The sequence below is a fragment of the Engystomops pustulosus genome, chromosome 2 (assembly GCF_040894005.1).
Source record: "Engystomops pustulosus chromosome 2, aEngPut4.maternal, whole genome shotgun sequence".
Taxonomy (NCBI): domain Eukaryota; kingdom Metazoa; phylum Chordata; class Amphibia; order Anura; family Leptodactylidae; genus Engystomops; species Engystomops pustulosus.
Window position 1 is genome coordinate 20,930,851 of NC_092412.1, and position 22,529 is coordinate 20,953,379.

Genomic DNA, 22,529 nt, shown 5'->3' on the forward strand with positions numbered 1-22,529 from the left:
TCCTGTGTTATCTGTCATCAACTTCTTAGTAGAGATGTCACCTCATTGTGATGATGACTGCTGAAAAGTGATCTTTTCAGACCCAGAGGTGTCGGCCTTGCAGCGCTGTAGTCCTGGGTTCAAGTCCCATCCAGGGCAACATCTGCAAACAGTTTGTATGTTCTCTCTGTGTTTGCGTGGGTTTCCTCCAGGTCCTCTGGTTTCCTCCCACACTCCAAAAACAAACTAGTTGATTGGATTGTGAGCCACATTGGGGACAGGTACTGATTTGGCAAACTCTGTGCAGCGCTGCAGGATCTGTTGGCGCTATATATATATATATATAGGATATTGGAATGATATATTAAAGGAATTATTAGACCACTGAAAGGCTCAAAGCAAGTGTAAAAAATCTTTATAAATCTAAAGTTAACAGTTAGAACTTCCCGCTGTGTTCCCCATTGTCTTTGGTACAATACATCTTGACCTCCATTTTCATGACGCAGAACATTTTACCAAAGAATATTTATTTACAGAAACATATTTTTTACAAATCTAAAAATTTCACACTTAAAAAAAAAAAATAATTGTACATTACTATCTACAATCTACATAACAACAGAATTTACATTGAATGATTCTACATAAGTCTCGGTAACACGTGATAGAATCGTAGAGAGTTGAGCAGTAAATGGAGCCAAATGTTACCCTGCTGATAACATATGTTTCCTTTTATGATTTTTCATGATTTTTTTTAATGAAGTCCAATGAACAACAGAACATAAATATAACTTTAACTAATTAACGACATCATTTTTAAGCGATTTACCCCCCCCAAAAAAAAATTTCAGATTTTAATAACTCTCGTTAAAAAAATACGTTTTCATTTCACAATTTATTATTCTAGTAGTAAGAAATATTCTAAAATAGACTCTACATCCTTCATAGACAATTGCAGACTGGAAATATATGTTTCAATTAGAAAAAATTTTAATAATACAATTCAATGTTTTAGCTAAAAAAATAAATGTTTTTTTTTTTTTTTTAAATGCCCAAAACTAAGTTCCTATTTTATGTTTAAGAGTAAATGTTTTGTATTTTTAAAAAATATTTCTACATTATTCTCCGGTCTTCCGGCTCTCAGCAATAAATATAACATTCTCCACTGGCTCCTGAAATTCTTCTTTTTCTCTATTTTTTTTTTTTTTTCATTTTTGTTAATTTAAGTGGTTCAAGTAATTGTATTATTAATTCAAGTGGTTTAAGTAAAGGTTCAAGGTAAAATTCTAACACCCATGGTAACAGGATACATTTTAACAACCAATAATTATGCAATTTACATTTAGTTCAAGGTTAAGTTACCCCCCCCCCAAAAAAAAAAAATTTACATAATGTTTTTGAAGTTTTTGTGATAGTGGAAGGAGTTATGTACCGTATATACTCGAGTATAAGCCGACCCAAGTATAAGCCGAGGCCCCTAATTTTACCACAAAAACCTGGTAAAACCTATATTTTTTTTACTTGAGTATAAGCCGGGTTTGGGTTTTCAGCACATTTTTTTGTGCTGAAAAACTAGGCTTATACTCGAGTGTATATGGTAATTCAAGTGGTTTAAGTAATTCAAGGTAAAATACTAACGTCCTTGGTGGCGGGATACATTTTAACAACCAATAATTATGCAATTTACATTTAGTTCAAGGTAAAGTTACCCAAAAAAATTTTTTTTACATAATGTTTTTGAAGTTTTTGTGATAGTGGAAGGAGTCCACTATCCCAAAAATTTCAAAAACATTATGTAAATTTTTTTTTCATTAAAAAAAAAAAAAAATCCTAGTTTTTTTTTGTGTGTTTTTTAAAATAAGATTTTTTTGAGTCATCGTGTGATACTTAATCAAGTTTATTAGTTAACTTAATTAAATAATCTTAATGTGTGGAAGCAAAAAAAAAATAAAAAATTCTACTCCCTGAAACTTTACATTTTTTAACAAGACCCTTTAAGAGTCCAATCTACAGCTACATCCTCTGCCGCGCTAATAAAGTCTTAGAGCCAAAAACACTCGGTGGTTTCCATTGACCATCATTGATCCCGTTCGCCTCCTCGATCCCAATCTTCCAGTCTTGCTCTTGTGAGCCGAGCGTCCAATCACAATAGACATCAGGTAATGGCGCCCTCCAGTCAATGGTAGGACCATCCACAAAATTCAAGTTGGAGCAAAAAAGTTGCCGAGTTCCATAATTCCGCCCGTTTTCGCCACGCTCCTCCTTTTTTTCCAAAATATTTCTTTAATTTCCTTGTCGATGACTTCCTGCCAGTCCTCCCTGCCAAAAACAGAAGAGTAACAAGTAAAATTGCACATCATGGAATATTACAGTATAAAATAGTATAGCATAGGATGATATAGAAAAGTATAGTAAGGTATAAAACACTATAGTTGTGTGTTATATAGAAAAGTATAGTATAGTAAGGTGCAAAAAAGTATAAAAAATTAAAGTAAGGTTTTTAGATTAAAATAGCATAACACAGTATAAAATGGTATTGTACCGTTTAAAACACTATGTTATAGGGCAGTATAAAATAGAATGCTATAATACAGTATAAGAAAGTATAGTGTGGTGGAGCGTAAAATATACAATATAGTACAGTAAAACGAGTAAAATAGTATAGTATGATATAGTGTGATGTAGAATAAAATTGTACAAAAAGTAGTATAGTAATCTATAGTATAAAATATTATGATATGGGGGTTACATAAAATAGCATAGAATAGTAAGGTATAAAATATTATTGTGTAGTGTAGTATAAAACAGTATATTATGATGTAGTATAAAATAATGTAGTACAATACAGTATAAAACAGTACAGTATGAAGTAGTATAACAAAGTATAGTATAAAACAGTACAGTATGAGATAGTATAAAATAGAATAGTCCAGTACAGTATAAAACAGTACAGTATGATGTAGTATACACTAGTATAGTATAAAACAGTGTATGATGTAGTAAACACTATAGTATGAAACAGTATAGCATAAGGTATAATAAAATAGTATTGTACAGAACTGTATAAGACAGTATTGTATGATGTAGTATAAAATAGTATAATATGATCTAGAATAAAATAATATAGTACAGTATAAAAGAGGTTTTATATACATCCCCATAGACAGAATGGCGACATGGCGTGCTCTATCCTTCTCCGTATGTACGGCCAGGCCACGCTATTTTCTACAATGTACAATCTAATATATAAAGCTGAGTGTATGTGTGTGTGTGTATATATATATATATATATATATATATATATATATATATATATGTGTATGTGTGTGTATGTATGTATGTGTGTGTATGTGTGTATGTGTGTATGTATGTGTGTATGTATGTGTGTGTATGTGTATGTATGTGTGTATATGTATGTATTTATGTGTGTATATGATGTGTATGTATGTGTGTATGTATGTATGTATGTGTGTGTGTATGTATGTATGTGTGTGTGTGTATGTATGTTTGTGTGTATGTATGTATGTGTGTATGTGTGTATGTATATGTGTGTATGTATGTTTGTTTGTATGTGTGTATGTTAGGGCGGCACGGCGGCTGAGTGAGTAGCACTTCTGCCTTGCAGCACTGGGGTCCTGGGTTCAAATCCCACCCAGGTCAACATCTGCAAAGAGTTTGTATGTTCTCTTGTATGTTTGCGTGGGTTTCCTCCGGGTACTCCGGTTTCCTCCCACACTTCAAAACATACTGTTAGGTTGTTTAGATTGTGAGCCCCATGGGGACAGGGACTAATTTGATATGCTTGTGCAGCGCTGCGTAATCTGTGTGCGCTATATAAATAAAGAATTATTATTATTATGTATGTTTGTGTGTGTATGTATGTATGTTTGTGTGTATGTATGTATGTATGTGTATGTGTGTTTGCATGTATGTATGTCAGCTAAAAGAATCTGCACTCGCGGGTTTACAGTCACCAAATTTTGCACAGCCACTCTCTGTGACTCAGTGCACATCATAGACTAGCTTTTGAGTAAAAATTTTCACCCCGCATTTCCCAAAATCCACTTATTGACCACCATATACAGGAGCCATTCTCTGCTGCTGCTGCTGTGACAGTTGGAAGCTGAGCTGTGATTGGTTGCTGTTCTGCCAAAGGTCAATAATATGAGCTCTGAGCTTTGATTGGTTACTACAGGCAATGAGTATAAGAAGCTTATGCAGAGAGAGACAGAGATATTGGGAGATTTATCAGAATCCCATGGAAACCAATCAGAGATCAGCTGTAATTTTATAAACAGCTGTGGGAATATGAAACTTGAGCTCTGATTGGTTGCAATGGGCAACTTGAACAGTCCTGCTCTCAGACACTTCTGATAAGTCTCCCCATAGACAAGGGACAGTCAGAGACAAAGATAGTCAGAGAAAGACAAGTAAAGAATCACAGTCAGAGACAGAAACAGTCAGAGACAGAGACATTCAGAGACTGACAGAAATAGTCAGAGACAGACAGAGACAGTCAGAGAAAGACAGAGATAGTAAGAGTCAGTCAGTGACAGACAGAGATAGTAAAAGACAGACAGACAGAGACGCTCAGAGGCAGTTAGAGAAAGAAAGAGATAGTTAGAGACAGACATAGACAGTCAGAGGCAAAAACAGACAGTCAGAGACGGACACAGTCAGAGACGGACACAGTCAGAGACAGACACAGTCAGAGACAGACACAGTCAGAGACAGAGAGACAGAGAAGGTCAGAGACCGAGATGGTCACAGAGACAGACAGCAACAAAGAGAGAAACAGACAGAGACAATCAGTCAGAGACCGAGAGACATAAACGCAGTCAGAGAGAGATAGATACATATAAAATATTTTTTGTCAACCCATTTTATTTTGTTATAGCTAAGAGCAGGTATTTACTATCCCAGGCAACTCCGGGAGCTACAGCAAGTGTAATATAAAACAGTAAAGTACAATGCAATACAAAATTATATAATACGGTTTAAAATAGTTTTGTATGGTGTAGTATAGAATATTACTGGGGGTTGTCATAGTACACCCTAGATTTGGAGTTTATGATGACAAAATGACAAAACAGTTATAAAATATGCTAAAAAACAAAAAGAAAATGAAAAAACAAAGTTTTCTCCATGAAAACGGCTAAAAAATAAATCGCACACTTGATTGGTGTTGCAAGTGTTTCTAAATGTACCCTAAAAATTGCATCAAGTTATTTTACCTAAATGTAAAACTCAGTTCAAAATTGGTGCCATTAAAAAGTACAAGTTGTCCTACAAAAAACTAAAAAGTTTCTAGCTGCCGTTTTCTTGTGGATCAAGGCCCCTCCCCCCCCCCCCCCAGTAGATGTTACAAATGTTGACAATGTTTCTTCCTCGCTGGTTCCTGTCTGGGATACATAGGAATGATATATGTTATGTACACAAGAGAACACGAGAATTTCGCCTCTACCTCATCTCTATTCCTGTTTATCCCGCTTAGCGAGCAACTTTTCCGCTTTTTTCCTTTTGAACTCTGCAATTTCTTCTGCTGTTAACCCGTGGGCAATACACCTGCAGTAGATATATATATATATATGGATTAGTTATCGCCGTGCAACAAGTGTCACTAAAGGGTTAAACTTTAAAGGGTTAAATTTGAAACTTTATTATCATGTGACATATCAATAGTTGCTATATGTGTGGTGGAATCATAGAGTTACCATAGAGTTCTATTTGGAAGCGCTCAACTTCCCTAAGCGCCCTCACAGGGGAAATGAGGTATTACACAACGTCCATGCACATGAATGAGCTTTATGAATAACCCAGGACGGGACTGGTCCTACCAGAGTGTGAGACTCTCCATGTAACTAGTCCTAGTGTAAAGGTCCTTAGAGGACAACTTTATAGGTCCAATAATCCCGGTTCTTTATAATAATATTAATAACACTATCGTCATCCACTGTCCTCAACCACTAGGAACCGCCAAGCGATAGAGCATTGGACTTCTTTTACAAATCATGGGACACTTTGAATTTCCTTCCTAGCACTTACGGTTGCTGAGATATCAGTCCCGGTATCTGACCATTATAATCCTCTCTAGTGTCAGAGAGGAGGAGCTGGAGCAGAAGAGGAGGAGGAGGCATGTGTTATTCTAAGATTCTAAGATTAGCATAGGGAGATCACACTGTACACATACATAGCAACTTCTCTGACACTGTCCCAACTGTCAGAGAAGCTTGGCATGACCCATACACCCTACTCTGCTCCAGCGCTTCCAACGGTCAGATATTGGGACTGATATATCAGCAACTATGGGGGCTTGGAAGAAATTTGGCTCCTTGATCTGCGTAGGACCCCCCCCGCCAACAGCTATGTTCATCATAAGGTGAGGTGGTGAAAAGGTCTTCAGTCACCACCCTAGATCACCAGGGATTCTAACACTGACTTCTGTCAGTACCCACAGGGATGCTGACATTAACCTCATATACTACCCTCAACCTACCAGGGATAATAACATTATCCTCATCCACTATCCTCAACCACTAGGAACCACGACCACCAACATTATCGTCATTTACTATACTAGACCATCACTGACAGTTTGGTGATAAGCATGTGGCTGCTTCACAGATTATGGGACACATTTTCTTTCTATCCCTCACAGTTGCTGAGATATTAGTCCCGGAATCTGACCATTATGATCCTCTCCACTGTCAGAGAGGAGGAGCTGGAGCGGAGGATGGAGTGTGTGTTATGATAATCTTCTCTCACATTGTCCAATCCACAGCGGACAGTGTCAGAGAAGCTGCTTTGTGCATGAGCAGTGTGATCTATCTATGCTGCTCTAGAGAAATCACACTGGTTGCTGTCGAGCAACAGACAGTGCAATCTTTCTAGAGGATACTGTGCAAGTACACAGCAGCTTCTCTGACAATGTCTTTCCTGATTGGACAGTGTCAGATAAGATTAGTATGACACACGCCCCCCTTCCCCTGCTCCAGCACCTCCTCTCTGACAGGGGAGAGGATTATTAGGAATAATATCTCAGTAACTTTGGGGGCTAGAAATAAAATTGAAAATGTCCCTAAATCTGCAAAGCAGCCACTTCAGCATGGTATGTTCCTCTCCACATGTGTGAGGTGGTGAAAGGTCCTCTTTAACTTTACTCACAACCCTAGTTCACCAGGGATTCTAACACTGACTTCAGTCACTACCCCAGACCACCAGGGATGCTGACAATAACCTCATCCACAACCAGTAGGGACCACCAAGGGTTGTAGACATTATACTTATTTGCTACACTTGACCACCAGGGATGCTGACAAAATTATGTTCACTAAAACTAAACATAAGGGATGAAGACATTTACTCCATTCACTACTCTGGACCACCAGGGATGCTGACCACAACCTCCTCCATTACTACCCTACATCTTCAGGGATACTCACATTAATTTTATTTAATACCCAAGACCACCAGGGATGATGATATGAACCCCATTCACTCTACTGGACAGCAAAAGACCAGTCTCCATACAGATGGCAGTATTATTGAGTGACTCTGTATGATCCAGTCGCTGCAAGTATAGCAGTATTATTCAGTTACTCAATGGCGGTATTATCCAGAATTATTCAGTCACTCTAGGATCATTTCATTGTACAACTATGCAGTACATTGTATGCAGTGTATTGGTCTACTGTATGGCAGTATTATTGGTATACTGTATGGCAGTATTATTGGTATACTGTATGGCAGTATTTTCTACTCAATATATGGTAGCGTTATTCAATTATGGTACTTGTATGGCGGTATTATGGTATTGAGTCACCATATGAAAATTGTCTGTCACTGTATGGGAGCTTTACTTAGTTACTGTTATGACAGTATTTTTCACTCACCGATTTTGCAGTATTATTCAGTCACTGTATGGCAGTATTTTAAGTCAGTGTATGGCGGTACTGTAGGATGGTATTATTTATCGACTGCATGATGATGACACTGGGTGATAGTATTATTGAGGGGCTATGGCAGTATTATTTAATCACTGTATGGTGATATTATTAAGTCACTGTCTGATGATCAAACTACAGTAAATGACTAGTTATGGTGTCTCTATAGAGGGTCTTTTTAGAGTGACTATTATTCAGTCACTGTTATTGAAGTATTTTTCAGCGACTTATTTGGCAGTATTATTTAGTAACTTTATGGCAGTATTGCTCAGTATGATAGCAATATCTACTGACTGCGATTAGATGTATTCAGTCACTGCATGGTAGTATAGCAGTATTATTTAATGTCTATTAGCTGCATAACAGATTGACTTTATGGCAGTATTATTCAGTCGCACATTGGCATTCTTATTTGTGGACAGTATGGTGGTATTATTTACTATCTACCTGCTGACATCATTCAGATAATTTGCGACTGTGTATCAATAGGTCACTGTACAGCGGTATTATTTACTATGTACCTGTTGACTTTATTCAGATACTTTGTGACTGTATCTATAGATCAACATATAGCGGTATTATTTACTATGTACCTGTTGACTTTATTCAGATACTTTGTGACTGTATCTATAGATCAACATATAGCGGTATTATTTACTATGCACCTGTTGACATTATTCAGATGCTTTGTGACTGTGTATCAATAGGTCACTGTATAGTGGTATTATTTACTATGCACCTGTTGACATTATTCAGATACTGTGTGACTGTGTATCAATAGGTCACTGTATAGCGGTATTATTTACTATCCAGCTGTTTACATAATTCAGTTACTGTGTGACTGTGTATCAATAACTTACTGTATAGCGGTATTATTTACTATGCACCTGTTGACATTATTCAGATCCTGTGTGACTGTGTATCAATAGGTCACTGTATAGCGGTATTATTTACTATCCATCTGTTGACATAATTCAGTTACTGTGTGACTGTGTATCAATAACTTACTGTATAGCGGTATTATTTACTATGCACCTGTTGACATTATTCAGATCCTGTGTGACTGTGTATCAATAGGTCACTGTATAGCGGTATTATTTACTATGCACCTGTTGACATTATTCAGATACTGTGTGACTGTGTATCAATAGGTCACTGTATAGCGGTATTATTTAATATTCTCCTGTTGACATAATTCAGTTACTGTGTGACTGTGTATCAATAACTTACTGTATAGCGGTATTATTTACTATGCACCTGTTGACATTATTCAGATCCTGTGTGACTGTGTATCAATAGGTCACTGTATAGCGGTATTATTTACTATGCACCTGTTAACATTATTAAGATATTGAGTGTCTGTGTATCACAAGGTCACTGTATAGCGGTATTATTTACTATCCACCTGTTAACATTATTAAGATATTGAGTGTCTGTGTATCAATAGGTCACTGTATAGCGGTATTATTTACTATCCACCTGTTAACATTATTAAGATATTGAGTGTCTGTGTATCAATAGGTCACTGTATAGCGGTATTATTTACTATCCACCTGTTAACATTATTAAGATATTGAGTGTCTGTGTATCAATAGGTCACTGTATAGCGGTATTATTTACTATCCACCTGTTAACATTATTAAGATATTGAGTGTCTGTGTATCAATAGGTCACTGTATAGCGGTATTATTTACTATGCACCTGTAGACATTATTCATATACTGGGTGACTATGTATCAATAGGTCACCGTACAGCGGTATTATTTACTATTCTCCTGCTGACATTATTCAGATACTGTGTGACTGTGTATCAATAGGTCACTGTATAGCGGTATTATTTATCTCTAAATCAGACAATATCTGAGCAGTAAGCGTTACCTAGGGGTACATGTTTTGTCACGTGGAATACATACGCCGTTGCATCTGTAAACTTCTCCACTGGCTTCTGCGGATCCGCCCCAGTTACAAAAAAAAGTTTTACCGCAACTTTTCCATTAATATTCTGCGCGCGGTTCGTATATTATAGCGGCTGCACATTAACAATAAGACGTTTGTCAGTTTTATTTACATATCCGCCATCGCGCTTTAGTGAAGCCGTTCCCTTATTATGCTGACGGTCGTATTTATTTGCTCCGCGTTGCGGTTTTATTTATTTATATTTTTTTTCCTTTTTACGTCTTTTCGCTCACAATTATCGGCTTTAACGCCGGGCCAGCAGTTTCCTCTTTGCTGGGAGATATGACACGATGAAGGGGAATTTATTGTGTTCCATAAAAGCCATTCCCTCGGAGACGGCGGTTTTTATTATGGCCGCGCCGACGCTCGCCTAAGAGATGCAAAATAAGACGCCGCAGTCCCGCGCTGTACAATCCCCTTATAATACCGCCATATATAATGAAAGGCCGGTGATTATTACTGCGTGAACACAAAGCGCAAATAATTTCTGAAGGTGCAAGGAAGAAGGAAGAACACGGAGAGGAATTTCCCGGAGTCGTCATGGAAAATATGTCTTAAAGGGACGGTGTAATATAGGTGATTTGACTGTCAGTATGGAGCCCTAAAGCTTAGCTTAGCGGTTTGCTACTATATGGAGGTATTATAATATGACTCTATGTAAGGAGCCGTTATTGGGTCATTGTATGTTAATACTGTATTATTTGAGAATCATATGGCGGTATTATGGTTTTATACTTTGTAAAGAGCTGTTATTTGGATACTGTTTGGCAGTAATATTTGAGCAGCGTATGGCGGTATTATGAGATTACTCTACATAAGTAGCTGTTATAGGGTGATTGTACATCAATATTAATGTATCAGCATATAAAAGTATTATGAGATTACTCAGTTATTCAGATACTGTATATCATTATTATTTGAGAACACTATGGCAGTATTATAAGATTACTCTATATAAGGAGCCGTTTTTTTTCGGATACTGTATGTCACTATTATTTGAGAACACTATGGCAGTATTATAAGATTACTCTATATAAGGAGCTGTTTTTCGGATACTGTATGTCAGTATTAATTGAGAACACTATGGCAGTATTATAAGATTACTCTATGTAAGGAACCGTTTTTTTTCGGATACTATGGGGCTCATTTACTAAGGGTCATGCGGCCGCACTTTGGTCGGATAGTTTGACTATTTCCAATCCGCACCGCATTTTGGATTTTGGCGCCAGCACCGGCTTTCATGTGACACAAATCAGGGGGCGGGCCATCCAACGATCCGATAAATTTGGACTACCCGCGGGATCTAACAAGTCAAATTGTGTCGCCCCCTCAGCGGGGGAAGGGACAAATGCAGGATCTCAGGCGCACGATCTTCATGAATCAGGCAGACTTCATCCTCAGGGATCGCGCAGGGACCGGGTAAGTAAATGTGCCCCTATGGGGGTCATTTACTAAGGGCCCGATTCGCGTTTTCCCAACGTGTTACCCGAATATTTCCGATTTGCGCCGATTGTACCTGAATTGCCCCGGGATTTTGGCGCATGCGATCAGATTGTGGCGCATCGGCGCTGGCATGCACGCGACGGAAATGGGGGGGGGGGGCGTGGCCGAACGAAAACCCGACGGATTCGGAAAAACCGCCGCATTTAAGACAAAGAATGTGTTGCGAAAATTACACTTACCTTCAGCAGGTATAGGCCGGTGAATTTCAGGGCATTCCAGCGCGCCTCCGGGGAACTACCTTAGTGAATCCCGGCCGGACCCGAATCCACCGCAGAGAACGCGCCGCTGGATCGCGAACGGACCGGGTAAGTAAATGTGCCCCTATGTGTCAGCAATGATTGAGCAGCGTATGGCGGTATTATGAGATTAGTCTATGTAAGGAGCTTTTATTTGGATACTGTATGTCAGTAGTATTTGTGCAGCATATGGCGGTATTATGAGATGACTCTATGTAAGGAGCTGTTATTGAGTCACTGTATGTCAGTAGTATTTGAGCAGCGTATGGCGGTATTTACATGACACTGTGTGATGCGGAACATATTGCACTGTATAGCATAGTTAATTAGGTAAACTATATGGTAGTATTATTGACAGTTCCTTAATCTTGTATGTTACCTGGATGCTATATGGCAGTATTATTTGGGTACTGTTTGTCAGCATTGGCTTGGCACTGCAGTATTCACATTACCTTCCCCCTGTATGTAATTCGGATATATTTGGCATTGTGTGGCACATCTTGCACTGTATAGCAATGTTATTTATCTTACCCGGGTGTGTTACCTGGACGCTCTATGTCAGTATTATTTCAGCATAAAAGGAAGCTATTTACTTAGCACCATATGACACTATACATTTTGTGTTATTTGTACTCTGCATGGCGGTATTACATTGTTACATTGTATAACATTATACACGGTGTAGCATTATTACTATGGTGGTATAGTGTGTCATTTGGACACTATATGGCAGTATTACTGGACCCATGTGTGGCAGTGATTACTTGTTACATGGCACATACTGCACTGTATAGCAGTATTATTTACCCTGGCATTCGGTCACTATCCACATGTAATTCTTTAGCATTATATGGCGATATTTTCTTGTATTATATCGCACTTTACATTTCACTCTGTATAGAATTGTTATTAAAGGGAATCTACCATCAAAAAACCATCATGATAAACCGGAGACACTTACTCATAGATCCAGGCACCGTGACTGTGGTCATCTTCTTATATATGCCCTCCTTCATTCTAAAATCAACTTAAAAAATGATGTTGATCAGTTTGATGAGGGGTGTCACCGAAAGCCCTTCTTGCTGTAGCTTCACTGGCTGTTACACTGTGCAAGAACACTCCCCCCCTCCCACTGGGTGTGTAAACTTCCTCTGCTGCAGAGGGATTACATCAGGCAGATCGAGGGGGAAGTGCTGAGGTAGAAGAGGAGGAGACAGTGTAACAGCATGTGAAGCTACAGCATGGAGGAGCTCTGGTAACACCCTCAGCATGATTTTAAAAGTTGATTCTACGGTTCTACGAGTAAGTGTTTCTGGTTTATCATGATGGATTTTTGATGGTAGATTTCTTTTAGGGTAACCTTGTGTGTTATGACATGTCAGTAGTATTTGAGCAGTGTATGGCGGTCATTACTTTGCAATACTTTGTATATAGTTTGCATATCTTTGCTATTAGGCAGACCTTGTCAGTTATTTGAGCCTCATATGTCAGCACTATTGGAGCACAGTTTGGTACTGCTGTGATTAAGTTAATCTCTGGACACTATATGGCAGCATTATTTGAGCACAGTTTGGTAATGTTGATCTTTGGACACTATATGGCAGCATTATTTGAGCACAGTTTGGTAATGTTGATCTTTGGACACTATATGGCAGCATTATTTGAGCACAGTTTGGTAATGTTGATCTTTGGACACTATATGGCAGCATTATTTGGAGCACAGTTTGGTAATGTTGATCTTTGGACACTATATGGCAGCATTATTTGGAGCACAGTTTGGTAATGTTGATCTTTGGACACTATATGGCAGCATTATTTGGAGCACAGTTTGGTAATGTTGATCTTTGGACACTATATGGCAGCATTATTTGGAGCACAGTTTGGTAATGTTGATCTTTGGACACTATATGGCAGCATTATTTGAGCACAGTTTGGTAATGTTGATCTGTGGACACTATATGTCAGCATTATTTGAGCACAGTTTGGTAATGTTGATCTTTGGACACTATATGGCACCATTATTTGAGCACAGTTTGGTAATGTTGATCTTTGGACACTATATGGCACCATTATTTGAGCACAGTTTGGTAATGTTGATCTTTGGACACTATATGGCAGCATTATTTGAGCACAGTTTGGTAATGTTGATCTTTGGACACTATATGGCAGCATTATTTGAGCACAGTTTGGTAATGTTGATCTTTGGACACTATATGGCACCATTATTTGAGCACAGTTTGGTAATGTTGATCTTTGGACACTATATGGCACCATTATTTGAGCACAGTTTGGTAATGTTGATCTTTGGACACTATATGGCAGCATTATTTGAGCACAGTTTGGTAATGTTGATCTTTGGACACTATATGGCAGCATTATTTGGAGCACAGTTTGGTAATGTTGATCTTTGGACACTATATGGCAGCATTATTTGGAGCACAGTTTGGTAATGTTGATCTTTGGACACTATATGGCAGCATTATTTGGAGCACAGTTTGGTAATGTTGATCTTTGGACACTATATGGCAGCATTATTTGGAGCACAGTTTGGTAATGTTGATCTTTGGACACTATATGGCAGCATTATTTGAGCACAGTTTGGTAATGTTGATCTGTGGACACTATATGTCAGCATTATTTGAGCACAGTTTGGTAATGTTGATCTTTGGACACTATATGGCACCATTATTTGAGCACAGTTTGGTAATGTTGATCTTTGGACACTATATGGCACCATTATTTGAGCACAGTTTGGTAATGTTGATCTTTGGACACTATATGGCAGCATTATTTGAGCACAGTTTGGTAATGTTGATCTTTGGACACTATATGGCAGCATTATTTGAGCACAGTTTGGTAATGTTGATCTTTGGACACTATATGGCAGCATTATTTGAGCACAGTTTGGTAATGTTGATCTTTGGACACTATATGGCAGCATTATTTGAGCACAGTTTGGTAATGTTGATCTTTGGACACTATATGGCAGCATTATTTGAGCACAGTTTGGTAATGTTGATCTTTGGACACTATGGGGGTCATTTACTAAGGGCCCGATTCGTGTTTTCCCGACGTGTTACCCGAATATTTCTGATTTGCGCCGATTTTCCCTGTATTGCCCGGGTTTTTGGTCGCACGCGATCGGATTGTGGCGCATCGGCGCTGGCATGCACGCGACGGAAATCGGGGGGCGTGGCCCAACGAAAACCAGACGGATTCGGAAAACCCGACCGCATTTAAAAGACCGAAAGTGTCGCGGAGCTTGCACTTACCTTCATCCAGGATAGGCCGGTGTATTTGAGTGCGTTCCGATGCTCTTCAGCGCAGCAGCGCTTCCTGGTGGACGTCGGAGGAACTACCTTATTAAATCCCGGCCGGACCCGAATCCACCGCAGAGAACGCGCCACTGGATAGCGAACGGATCGAGTAAGTAAATCTGCCCCTATATGTCAGCACTATTTGAGCACAGTTTAGTTAACCTTTGGACACTATATGGCAGCATTATTTGGGCACCATATGTATGATGCTTATAATAAATCACTGATGTGGGGGATTACTAGGACCCAATATTAGGTACTCATCAACTTTAAGCCCAGAGTTTATGAATGTTGGGGGTCCTGCTCCATATTGTAAACTTCTCATTGATTTGGGAGTCAAAAGTCCCTCCCTATGATCCAAACTCACACCCAAAATCTTAAAGACACAACCAGTTATAGTTACGAGATGCTTTAGACCCCATATTGATACCCCCCCCCCCCAATGTGACCACCATGACACATATACATACCCCGGCTTGACATCCGGTGGTCTTGGTAGAGGTTTGGTGAAACCATCTTTTCCTACTAACCAATACGTTTCTTCTATACCTTTACCCTATAGACAAAAGAATACAGATTTAGAACAGGAGGTGCAGGGTTTCTGTAGATCTCATCCTTTTGTGGGTCAGGGTATCGCTGCTTTTGCTGAGATTGTTTCCAAAATTTGTGACTGTCCTTGGAAATTTAGGACAACGGGAAACCAAGGAAACTGGCGTAAAGGATTAAGTAGAGCGCCATCTGGTGGTCACCATTTCTTTGTCCTTTCTAGAATTCCCACTTATGTGGAATCTTGTCCATAAAAAAAATCTCCATGTGGACAATGGGCAGAGAAGAGTCATATTTTGAGTTGAATTAATTATTGGTTGAAGGGGGGAAAGTCACTTCAGATGCCCCTATTTTGCACTAAAGATAAAAATCTTATCTTTCAGATCGCACCCGGTTGGTGATTCTTGGAGCTACAGAACCGGAGATACAGACCGTTAAAAGCATAGATGGAAATCTGAGCTGCAGATAAAAATCCAGTTCCCACCTATTTCTTTAACTGTTTTGTAGCTCACAGAACCACAAGCCTGAATCATAGTGAAAGATGATATTCTTACCTTTAATTCGACACCAGGAGCAAGTTTCTAGGTGCCAAAGAACTGAATATAGGGTTGCCTGAAGTGACGCTCCCCATGCAGCCTCTAAGCATGACTCATCTCAGGTAAAATATGACGCTTCTCTGCTCCTTTTCACTTGACTTTGCAGGAGATATTTTTTATAGGTACATGGGTGAGATTTCACATAAAAAAGGGAATTCAAGGAAGCGCTACGGAATTTGATGGTGCTATATAAATAAAGATTATTATTATTTTTATTATCTCCTGGGAGCTTACTGGGGTAAAATCTGATGACAGGTTCCCTTTAATTGATTTTCGATTCGTTTTGTCATTACCTATCAGGGTATAACCTAAAGATCCTGGACCCCAAAACAAAATCTGCAAAAGGACCCCATCCCCCGGTTCCCCCCTACACGATTCGTACTCATCCAATAGAAGTAGCATATAACCTTACCTTTAATTCTGTCTTTCCCCTAACTTCTATTTTGTAGTTTTCTTTGAGTGTCCGCAGCGTGGCCACTGTACTTTGGTTGACGTGGATTCTGTAAGCTGAAAACAAAAATTGTATATTCAGTTACAAAAAATTGCCTTAGCTTTAAATTTTTCACAGTGCCCCCTAGTGGTCACTCTGTGTTACACATGAAGATACTTTGTGAGAGTTTCCCTGGGATGTTAATATAAATACTAATCCATCATTCAAGAACACTGTGTATATTAGGTAAATCATTAATATTAGGAAGCAAACAGCGCCAAACACTAAATAGTGGCCAAGCAGGGTTACTACAGTCACTACAGAGTGAATGCAGTAACCAGTAACAGCCACTTAACATGAAACAGCACTGTTTGCTTTTCATCTCTGCTCCATGGCTCCTGAATGGTGGGGGTGCCTAATATCAGACCACCACTAATCTACATGTGAGGACCTATACTAAGGATCAAAATCCTTAGTATGGAAAGCCCCTTTAACCACAAGGGATAATATAGGATGACTACATCCCATCCTTTGTGACATTTAGAACACGTTTCTGTAGTCAGATGTTCTAAATGTCTAAATGTAACAACTTTCGAGACACTCTGTAACAACATGAACAAAAACTAGAATACTTAGTTGTAGCTGCAGCAGGAACCTTCCTCAATAGGGGTCATTTACTAAGGGCCCGATTTGCGTTTTCCCGACGTGTTACCCGAATATTTCCGATTTGCGACGATTTCCTCTGAATTGCCCCGGGATTTTGCCCCAATGGGGCAGATTTACTTACAGGGTCCATTCGCGATCCAGCGGCGCATTCTCTGCGCTGGATTCAGGTCTGGCCTGGATTTATTAAAGCAGTTCCTCCTCCGCTTCGCTGAAAAGCATCGGAACGCACTGGAATACACCGAGCCGTGCTGAGTGAAGGTAAGTGCAAGCTCCGCGACAGATTTTTTAAAAAATGTGGCGGTTTATCCGAATCCGTCGGGTTTTCGTTCGGCCACGCCCCACGATTTCCGTCGCGTGCACGCCGGCACCGATGCGCCAAAATCCGATCACGTGCGCCAAAATCCCGAGGCAATTCAGGGGAAATCGGCGCAAATCGGAAATTTTCGGGTAACACGCGAATCGGGCCTTTAGTAAATGACCCCCAATGTTTCTATACTTATGTAGGACCATTTCTACGTAGATCCCCTCCTAGGGCACACACCCAGGACTTTAGACCGAGTTTCAGCCCCCCCTCCAAGAATTCTCACGACTTACGCAGTCCGGTGGATTCCATTCGTGAAGCCGTGTTCACAGTGTCTCCAAATAGACAGTAGCGCGGCATAGTGAGCCCAACGACCCCGGCTACACAAGGCCCTGGAAATAGACAAAATATCACACGATACCAAATGTGAAAGGTTCCTCCTCATCTTGGGATCAGACAGAATCTGATGTGACTCTTGTGTGGTCCGTACCTGAGTGCAAACCTATCCTGATCCGGACCGGTACGTCCGGCATGTGCCTCATCTGGAAGGTGCCCACAGAGCTCAGGATGTCCAGAGACATGTTGGCAATTTCGGCTGCATGTTTGTTTCCGTTTCTCTTAGGAAGCCCTGAGGCCACCATGTAGGCATCACCAATGGTCTCCACCTGCAGAGAGAAGGTCCATGGCTTGGTAGGGTAACTTTATAACATGAAGGACCAAGGACATGAACTGGTTAGTATTCTGTCCCAATGGACAATCAGTAATACCACCTTTCTCCTGTAGTGGCCGCTGCAGGGCAAATGATCACCTGCTGGAACCTCTCTTGGGAATAAGAGCTGATCCGTGGGAGCTTCAGCTCCTGGATCTACGCTTGGAAATTATTGAACATAATGTTGGGTGTGAGAAAAGGGAAGGAAGAAATGTCCATGATTTTAACCGTTTCCCAGCGTTACTTGTTTGGCATGGCCTGTGCCTTAATCCCAAATTTTTGCTTTGGGCATGGTCTGGGTTTGGGCATAGCCTGTGGTCTCTGCCTTAGTCCTGACCAGTGCTCTCTGTCTTGAATGTCGTTGAGTCTGATGTATGACCATGGACATTCAGGTCTGATCCATATCTCCATCCTTGCCTCTGCCTTGGGTCTGGTCTTTTCCATAAGCTTGGATTTAGCCTGGTCTAGGTTATGGTCTGGGCTCTAAAACGTGGTCTCTGTCGTGGTCCTGGCCTCAGCAAGGTTGTACATTTGACTGAATGTTGTCCAGCCGGGTTTGTGGCCTGGACACCAAAACTTGATCTCCAACTTAGTCCTAACCTCTGCTTTAGGCTTTGCCTTTTTGCATGGTTTAGGCTGCAGTATAGAAAGAAAGTCTTAGTCTCTGCCTTAGTCTTGGTCTCTGCCTTAGTCCGGCTCTCCGCCTTAGTCCGGCTCTCCGCCTTAGTCCGGCTCTCCGCCTTAGTCCGGCTCTCCGCCTTAGTCCTGCTCTCTGCCTTAGTCCTGCTCTCTGCCTTAGTCCTGGTCTCCCCCTTAGTCCTAGTCTCTACCTTAGTCCTAATCTCCCCCTTAGTCCTAGTCTCCGCCCTTAGTCCTAGTCTCTGCCTTAGTCCTGCTCTCCGCCTTAGTCCTGCTCTCCGCCTTAGTCCTGCTCTCCGCCTTAGTCCTGCTCTCCGCCTTAGTCCTGCTCTCCGCCTTAGTCCTGCTCTCCGCCTTAGTCCTGCTCTCTGCCTTAGTCCTGGTCTCCCCCTTAGTCCTAGTCTCTACCTTAGTCCTAATCTCCCCCTTAGTCCTAATCTCCCCCTTAGTCCTAGTCTCCGCCCTTAGTCCTGGTCTCCGCCTTAGTCCTGGTCTCCGCCCTTAGTCCTGGTCTCCACCCTTAGTCCTGGTCTCCACCCTTAGTCCTGGTCTCTGCCTTAGTCCTGCTCTCCGCCTTAGTCCTGCTCTCCCCCTTAGTCCTAGTCTCTGCCTTAGTCCTAATCTCCCCCTTAGTCCTAGTCTCCGCCTTAGTCGATTGTTTAGTCTTTTTTAATCTTTCTAAAAATTCATGTACCAGATCATGAATAGTCCTGTCTGAGAAGAACCTGTAGAAAAGTGCATAGACAATATCTGTGGATGAATAGACTTCTGGAGCTACATACCTGCTATACAATGGCTGTCACCGTTCACTTACCTTATACACATCATGATTTCCCAAAACTGCATCAAATAATGTATAAAGGTCGTTCAAAAGGTCGACCACCTCGATGGGTTCACTGAGGGCAGATATGGTGGTGAAGCCAACTATGTCACTGAAGTAGATGGTGACCTGATCGAAATACTCCGGCTCCACGGTGGCTCCGGTTTTCAGAGCTTCAGCGACAGAACTGAGAAATACAAGGTGCGAGGTTATCGGAAATATTCCAGGTGTGCAATTTATACCAAGCCATAGAACCCATAGTACCCACATAGTCTACAATTGTAACAAAACCTGAGCTGAGTATTAGATCAGAACCAATTTTCAATGATGTTCTGGATGGATTCCATTCACCGATGGCAAGCAGAGATCTTGAGAATCGGAAGACATTGGAACAAATGGACTCTAATAACATAGCAACCCTGGAGAGATGTGTAATTATAGCTTTGTGTGTGTGTGTTGTTAGTAGCAGCAGGGCTGTGGAAAATGTGTTCATACTCTGGGATTTGAGGGTTGTGTCCTCACACTACTATACTCTGGATTCTCTGCACTGAACTGCCCCTCCCCTCTACTCAGTGTAAAAGCTGGTTAAATAATACAGTAGTTGCTCGGAGTAGTAGGTCAATTGCAGAGAGCACAGAGCACAGAAGTGTGAGGACCCAACCCCTGACCAGTACACATGGAGAGTAGCTCCTCCATCGTTAGTTTATTTGAAAGGGATGTCCCTCTAGACTGGGCGACATCCCCCATAGTGTGAGTCTTCTCAGGTCATTACTACACTGTAGCATCTACTCACGGGGGTAGCATTTGGGAGAGAAGTTTTTCGGTTTTCTGTTTTTCCACCTCCAGCTCCTCAGTCCTCTCTCGGATCAAATCTTCTAAATTACTGGAGTATTGTTCCAACATCCTCAGCATGGAGTCGATGATGTTGGTTTTCTTCCCTTTGTTGATGGTCTTAAACTGAAATAAAAAATAGACTAGCCTATTATCTGTGTTACCAGTATGCAGCAGTTTCTTAGTTATATCTACAGATGATCTGAGAGCTGCAATAACTGCTTCCTCTGCCTTTGCTGATAAGCCCCAAAATCCGTATTATAAACAAATCTACAAACTCTATGGACTCCTGGGAGGGGAGGGGAGAAGGTCATGTGACCGAGCTCTCTCTCTCTGTATGTAGCAGAGCTAGATGTGTTCGAAGACTGTGGATACAGATATCTACTGCACAGAATAGTGAGGTACAAGATCTCCCTGTTCCCATCAGTCCCTCCATCCCAGTCTGTGATTCTACAGAACTTTCTCTCTCTCTCTCTCTCTCTGCACATCATGCTGCTCCCTCCCCCACCTTGTAATCTTTACTTTGTGCTCTGTGCAGATAAGCTATTGCAACACCCTCGCCGATGCAATGGCGAGGTAGTGTTTGCGAATACGTCCCACCTGCATGTACCCACATCACACTACATGGTCCTGATAGGACATAGGGGATATTGCAGTGGTGAATCCTGCCTGGCAAGGCAGAGGTTAAGTATTTTGTATGATGCAAGATGCTATTGTCCAATGATATGTGTTACATCCTGTGCTCTGTAAGCTGAGATGTGATTGGAGGAGCAGCCACCACCTGACCAAAGGGAGGTAATAAAACCCCCTGGCCAGGAATGTTCTGGAGATCTAAGAGAAAGGAGTTAGTGAGAGAAGTCTCTCCCACAGGAGAAGATCTTGTAGACTTAGAGTGAGTGAGTGAGTAATCTCTGTCTAGCCCATACCAGAGCAGGAAGAGCCTAGCCCCTGCCTCTGAAGAGTGGAGTCTAAGACTAGAGTTAGTGTAGTGAGGAAAAGGGGTATCATCTTACCTTCAAAGGTGATACCTGAAGCCCTACAGGACAAGCTGAAGCTTCCTACCAGGACACAGCTGCCTTCCCAGCCTGCCCTCTACATCCAGGCTGGTGAACTATCTCCTGAGGCTCCCTCCAACTCACATCTCAGCACTCCATCTACCTGTTAAAGGCACGTTTGCTGCGGTTCCTGCCGGTTCAAATAAAGAACTGTAAGTTGTTTTCTTCAACTTCTGTCTCCGTCTGGTCCCTGCTAATACGGCTGCCTTCATCACTGGCACCCTGCCCATCACCCAGAGACTCACACTCGGGACATTAAGGGGTTGCCCCAGGGAGATCCGCTATAGCAGCCTCTCCCTCATCTTTTCTTGCCAACACCACCCTGCTGGAGACCTGCCAGGCTGTAGGACAGCCCTCCGGTTCCCCCGTACCAAGCACCGTGACAATAGCGTGCTTAGGCCGCAACCGCCAGCCACTCCGGTACTACGGGCCCCGGCTGTCTCCAGGCCTCACCTCAAAGGGCTAGGCCCCGGTGGGGGATGTTGCAAGTGGCGTCACGAACAGGATTGATACTTCTGTGCCTTATTACGGCATTAAAGACTTTCCTTTATTAAAAAGACTGTGCTGCCTAACCCTGCTGCCATCCGGGTTTAGGCCCAAGTAACTGTGTGTTTCACATTGAACTGTTATACTGCTGCCACGTGCTGTCGAGCGCCGCTCCAGCACTCAAGAGGTTAATTCCTGCAAGAACTGTGTCAGCTCTGCTACATCCGGCGCTGCTGCGCCTGAAGCATTTTACCTCAGAGGCGTGTGGCGCAGCAAGTATTGCCAGCCCGCCAAATCCTCACTGGCGGGAACTCCAGAGGCGTCACTAGGCTCCGCCCCCTGCGCGAGTGGCGCGAACTACCGTGGAGGAGGAGCTGGAGCGAGTGCGGCCGGCAACGAAGAGGGTTAATCGGCCATCTTGGATTTCGGCGCAGGCCGCGCCTGAAGCCTGCCAGCAGTGTGCGCCTCATCCGGAGTTCCGGCGCACGTGTCCTGCGACCGGAGAACACCGCGGAG

At 41.5% G+C, this 22,529-nt stretch overlaps 1 protein-coding gene across 2 annotated transcripts in view; it reads right to left on the minus strand.

The window, feature by feature from the left end:
- Positions 1-1,118: 1,118 nt before the first annotated feature.
- LOC140117334 (retinal guanylyl cyclase 2-like) overlaps positions 1,119-22,529 on the minus strand; it is a 71,849-nt gene continuing 50,438 nt past the window's right edge. The window contains exons 13-20 of one of the 2 annotated variants that reach the window (XM_072133932.1): positions 20,435-20,598; positions 19,636-19,828; positions 17,964-18,138; positions 17,767-17,865; positions 16,489-16,583; positions 15,405-15,490; positions 5,444-5,544; positions 1,119-2,298 (exon numbers count right to left, since the gene is read on the minus strand). In XM_072133932.1, the coding sequence (XP_071990033.1) occupies positions 5,451-5,544; positions 15,405-15,490; positions 16,489-16,583; positions 17,767-17,865; positions 17,964-18,138; positions 19,636-19,828; positions 20,435-20,598 (906 nt within the window). In that variant the 3' untranslated portion in view covers positions 1,119-2,298; positions 5,444-5,450. The remainder of the gene's footprint in view (positions 2,299-5,443; positions 5,545-15,404; positions 15,491-16,488; positions 16,584-17,766; positions 17,866-17,963; positions 18,139-19,635; positions 19,829-20,434; positions 20,599-22,529) is intronic. The other variant, XM_072133931.1, reaches the window with a different exon arrangement.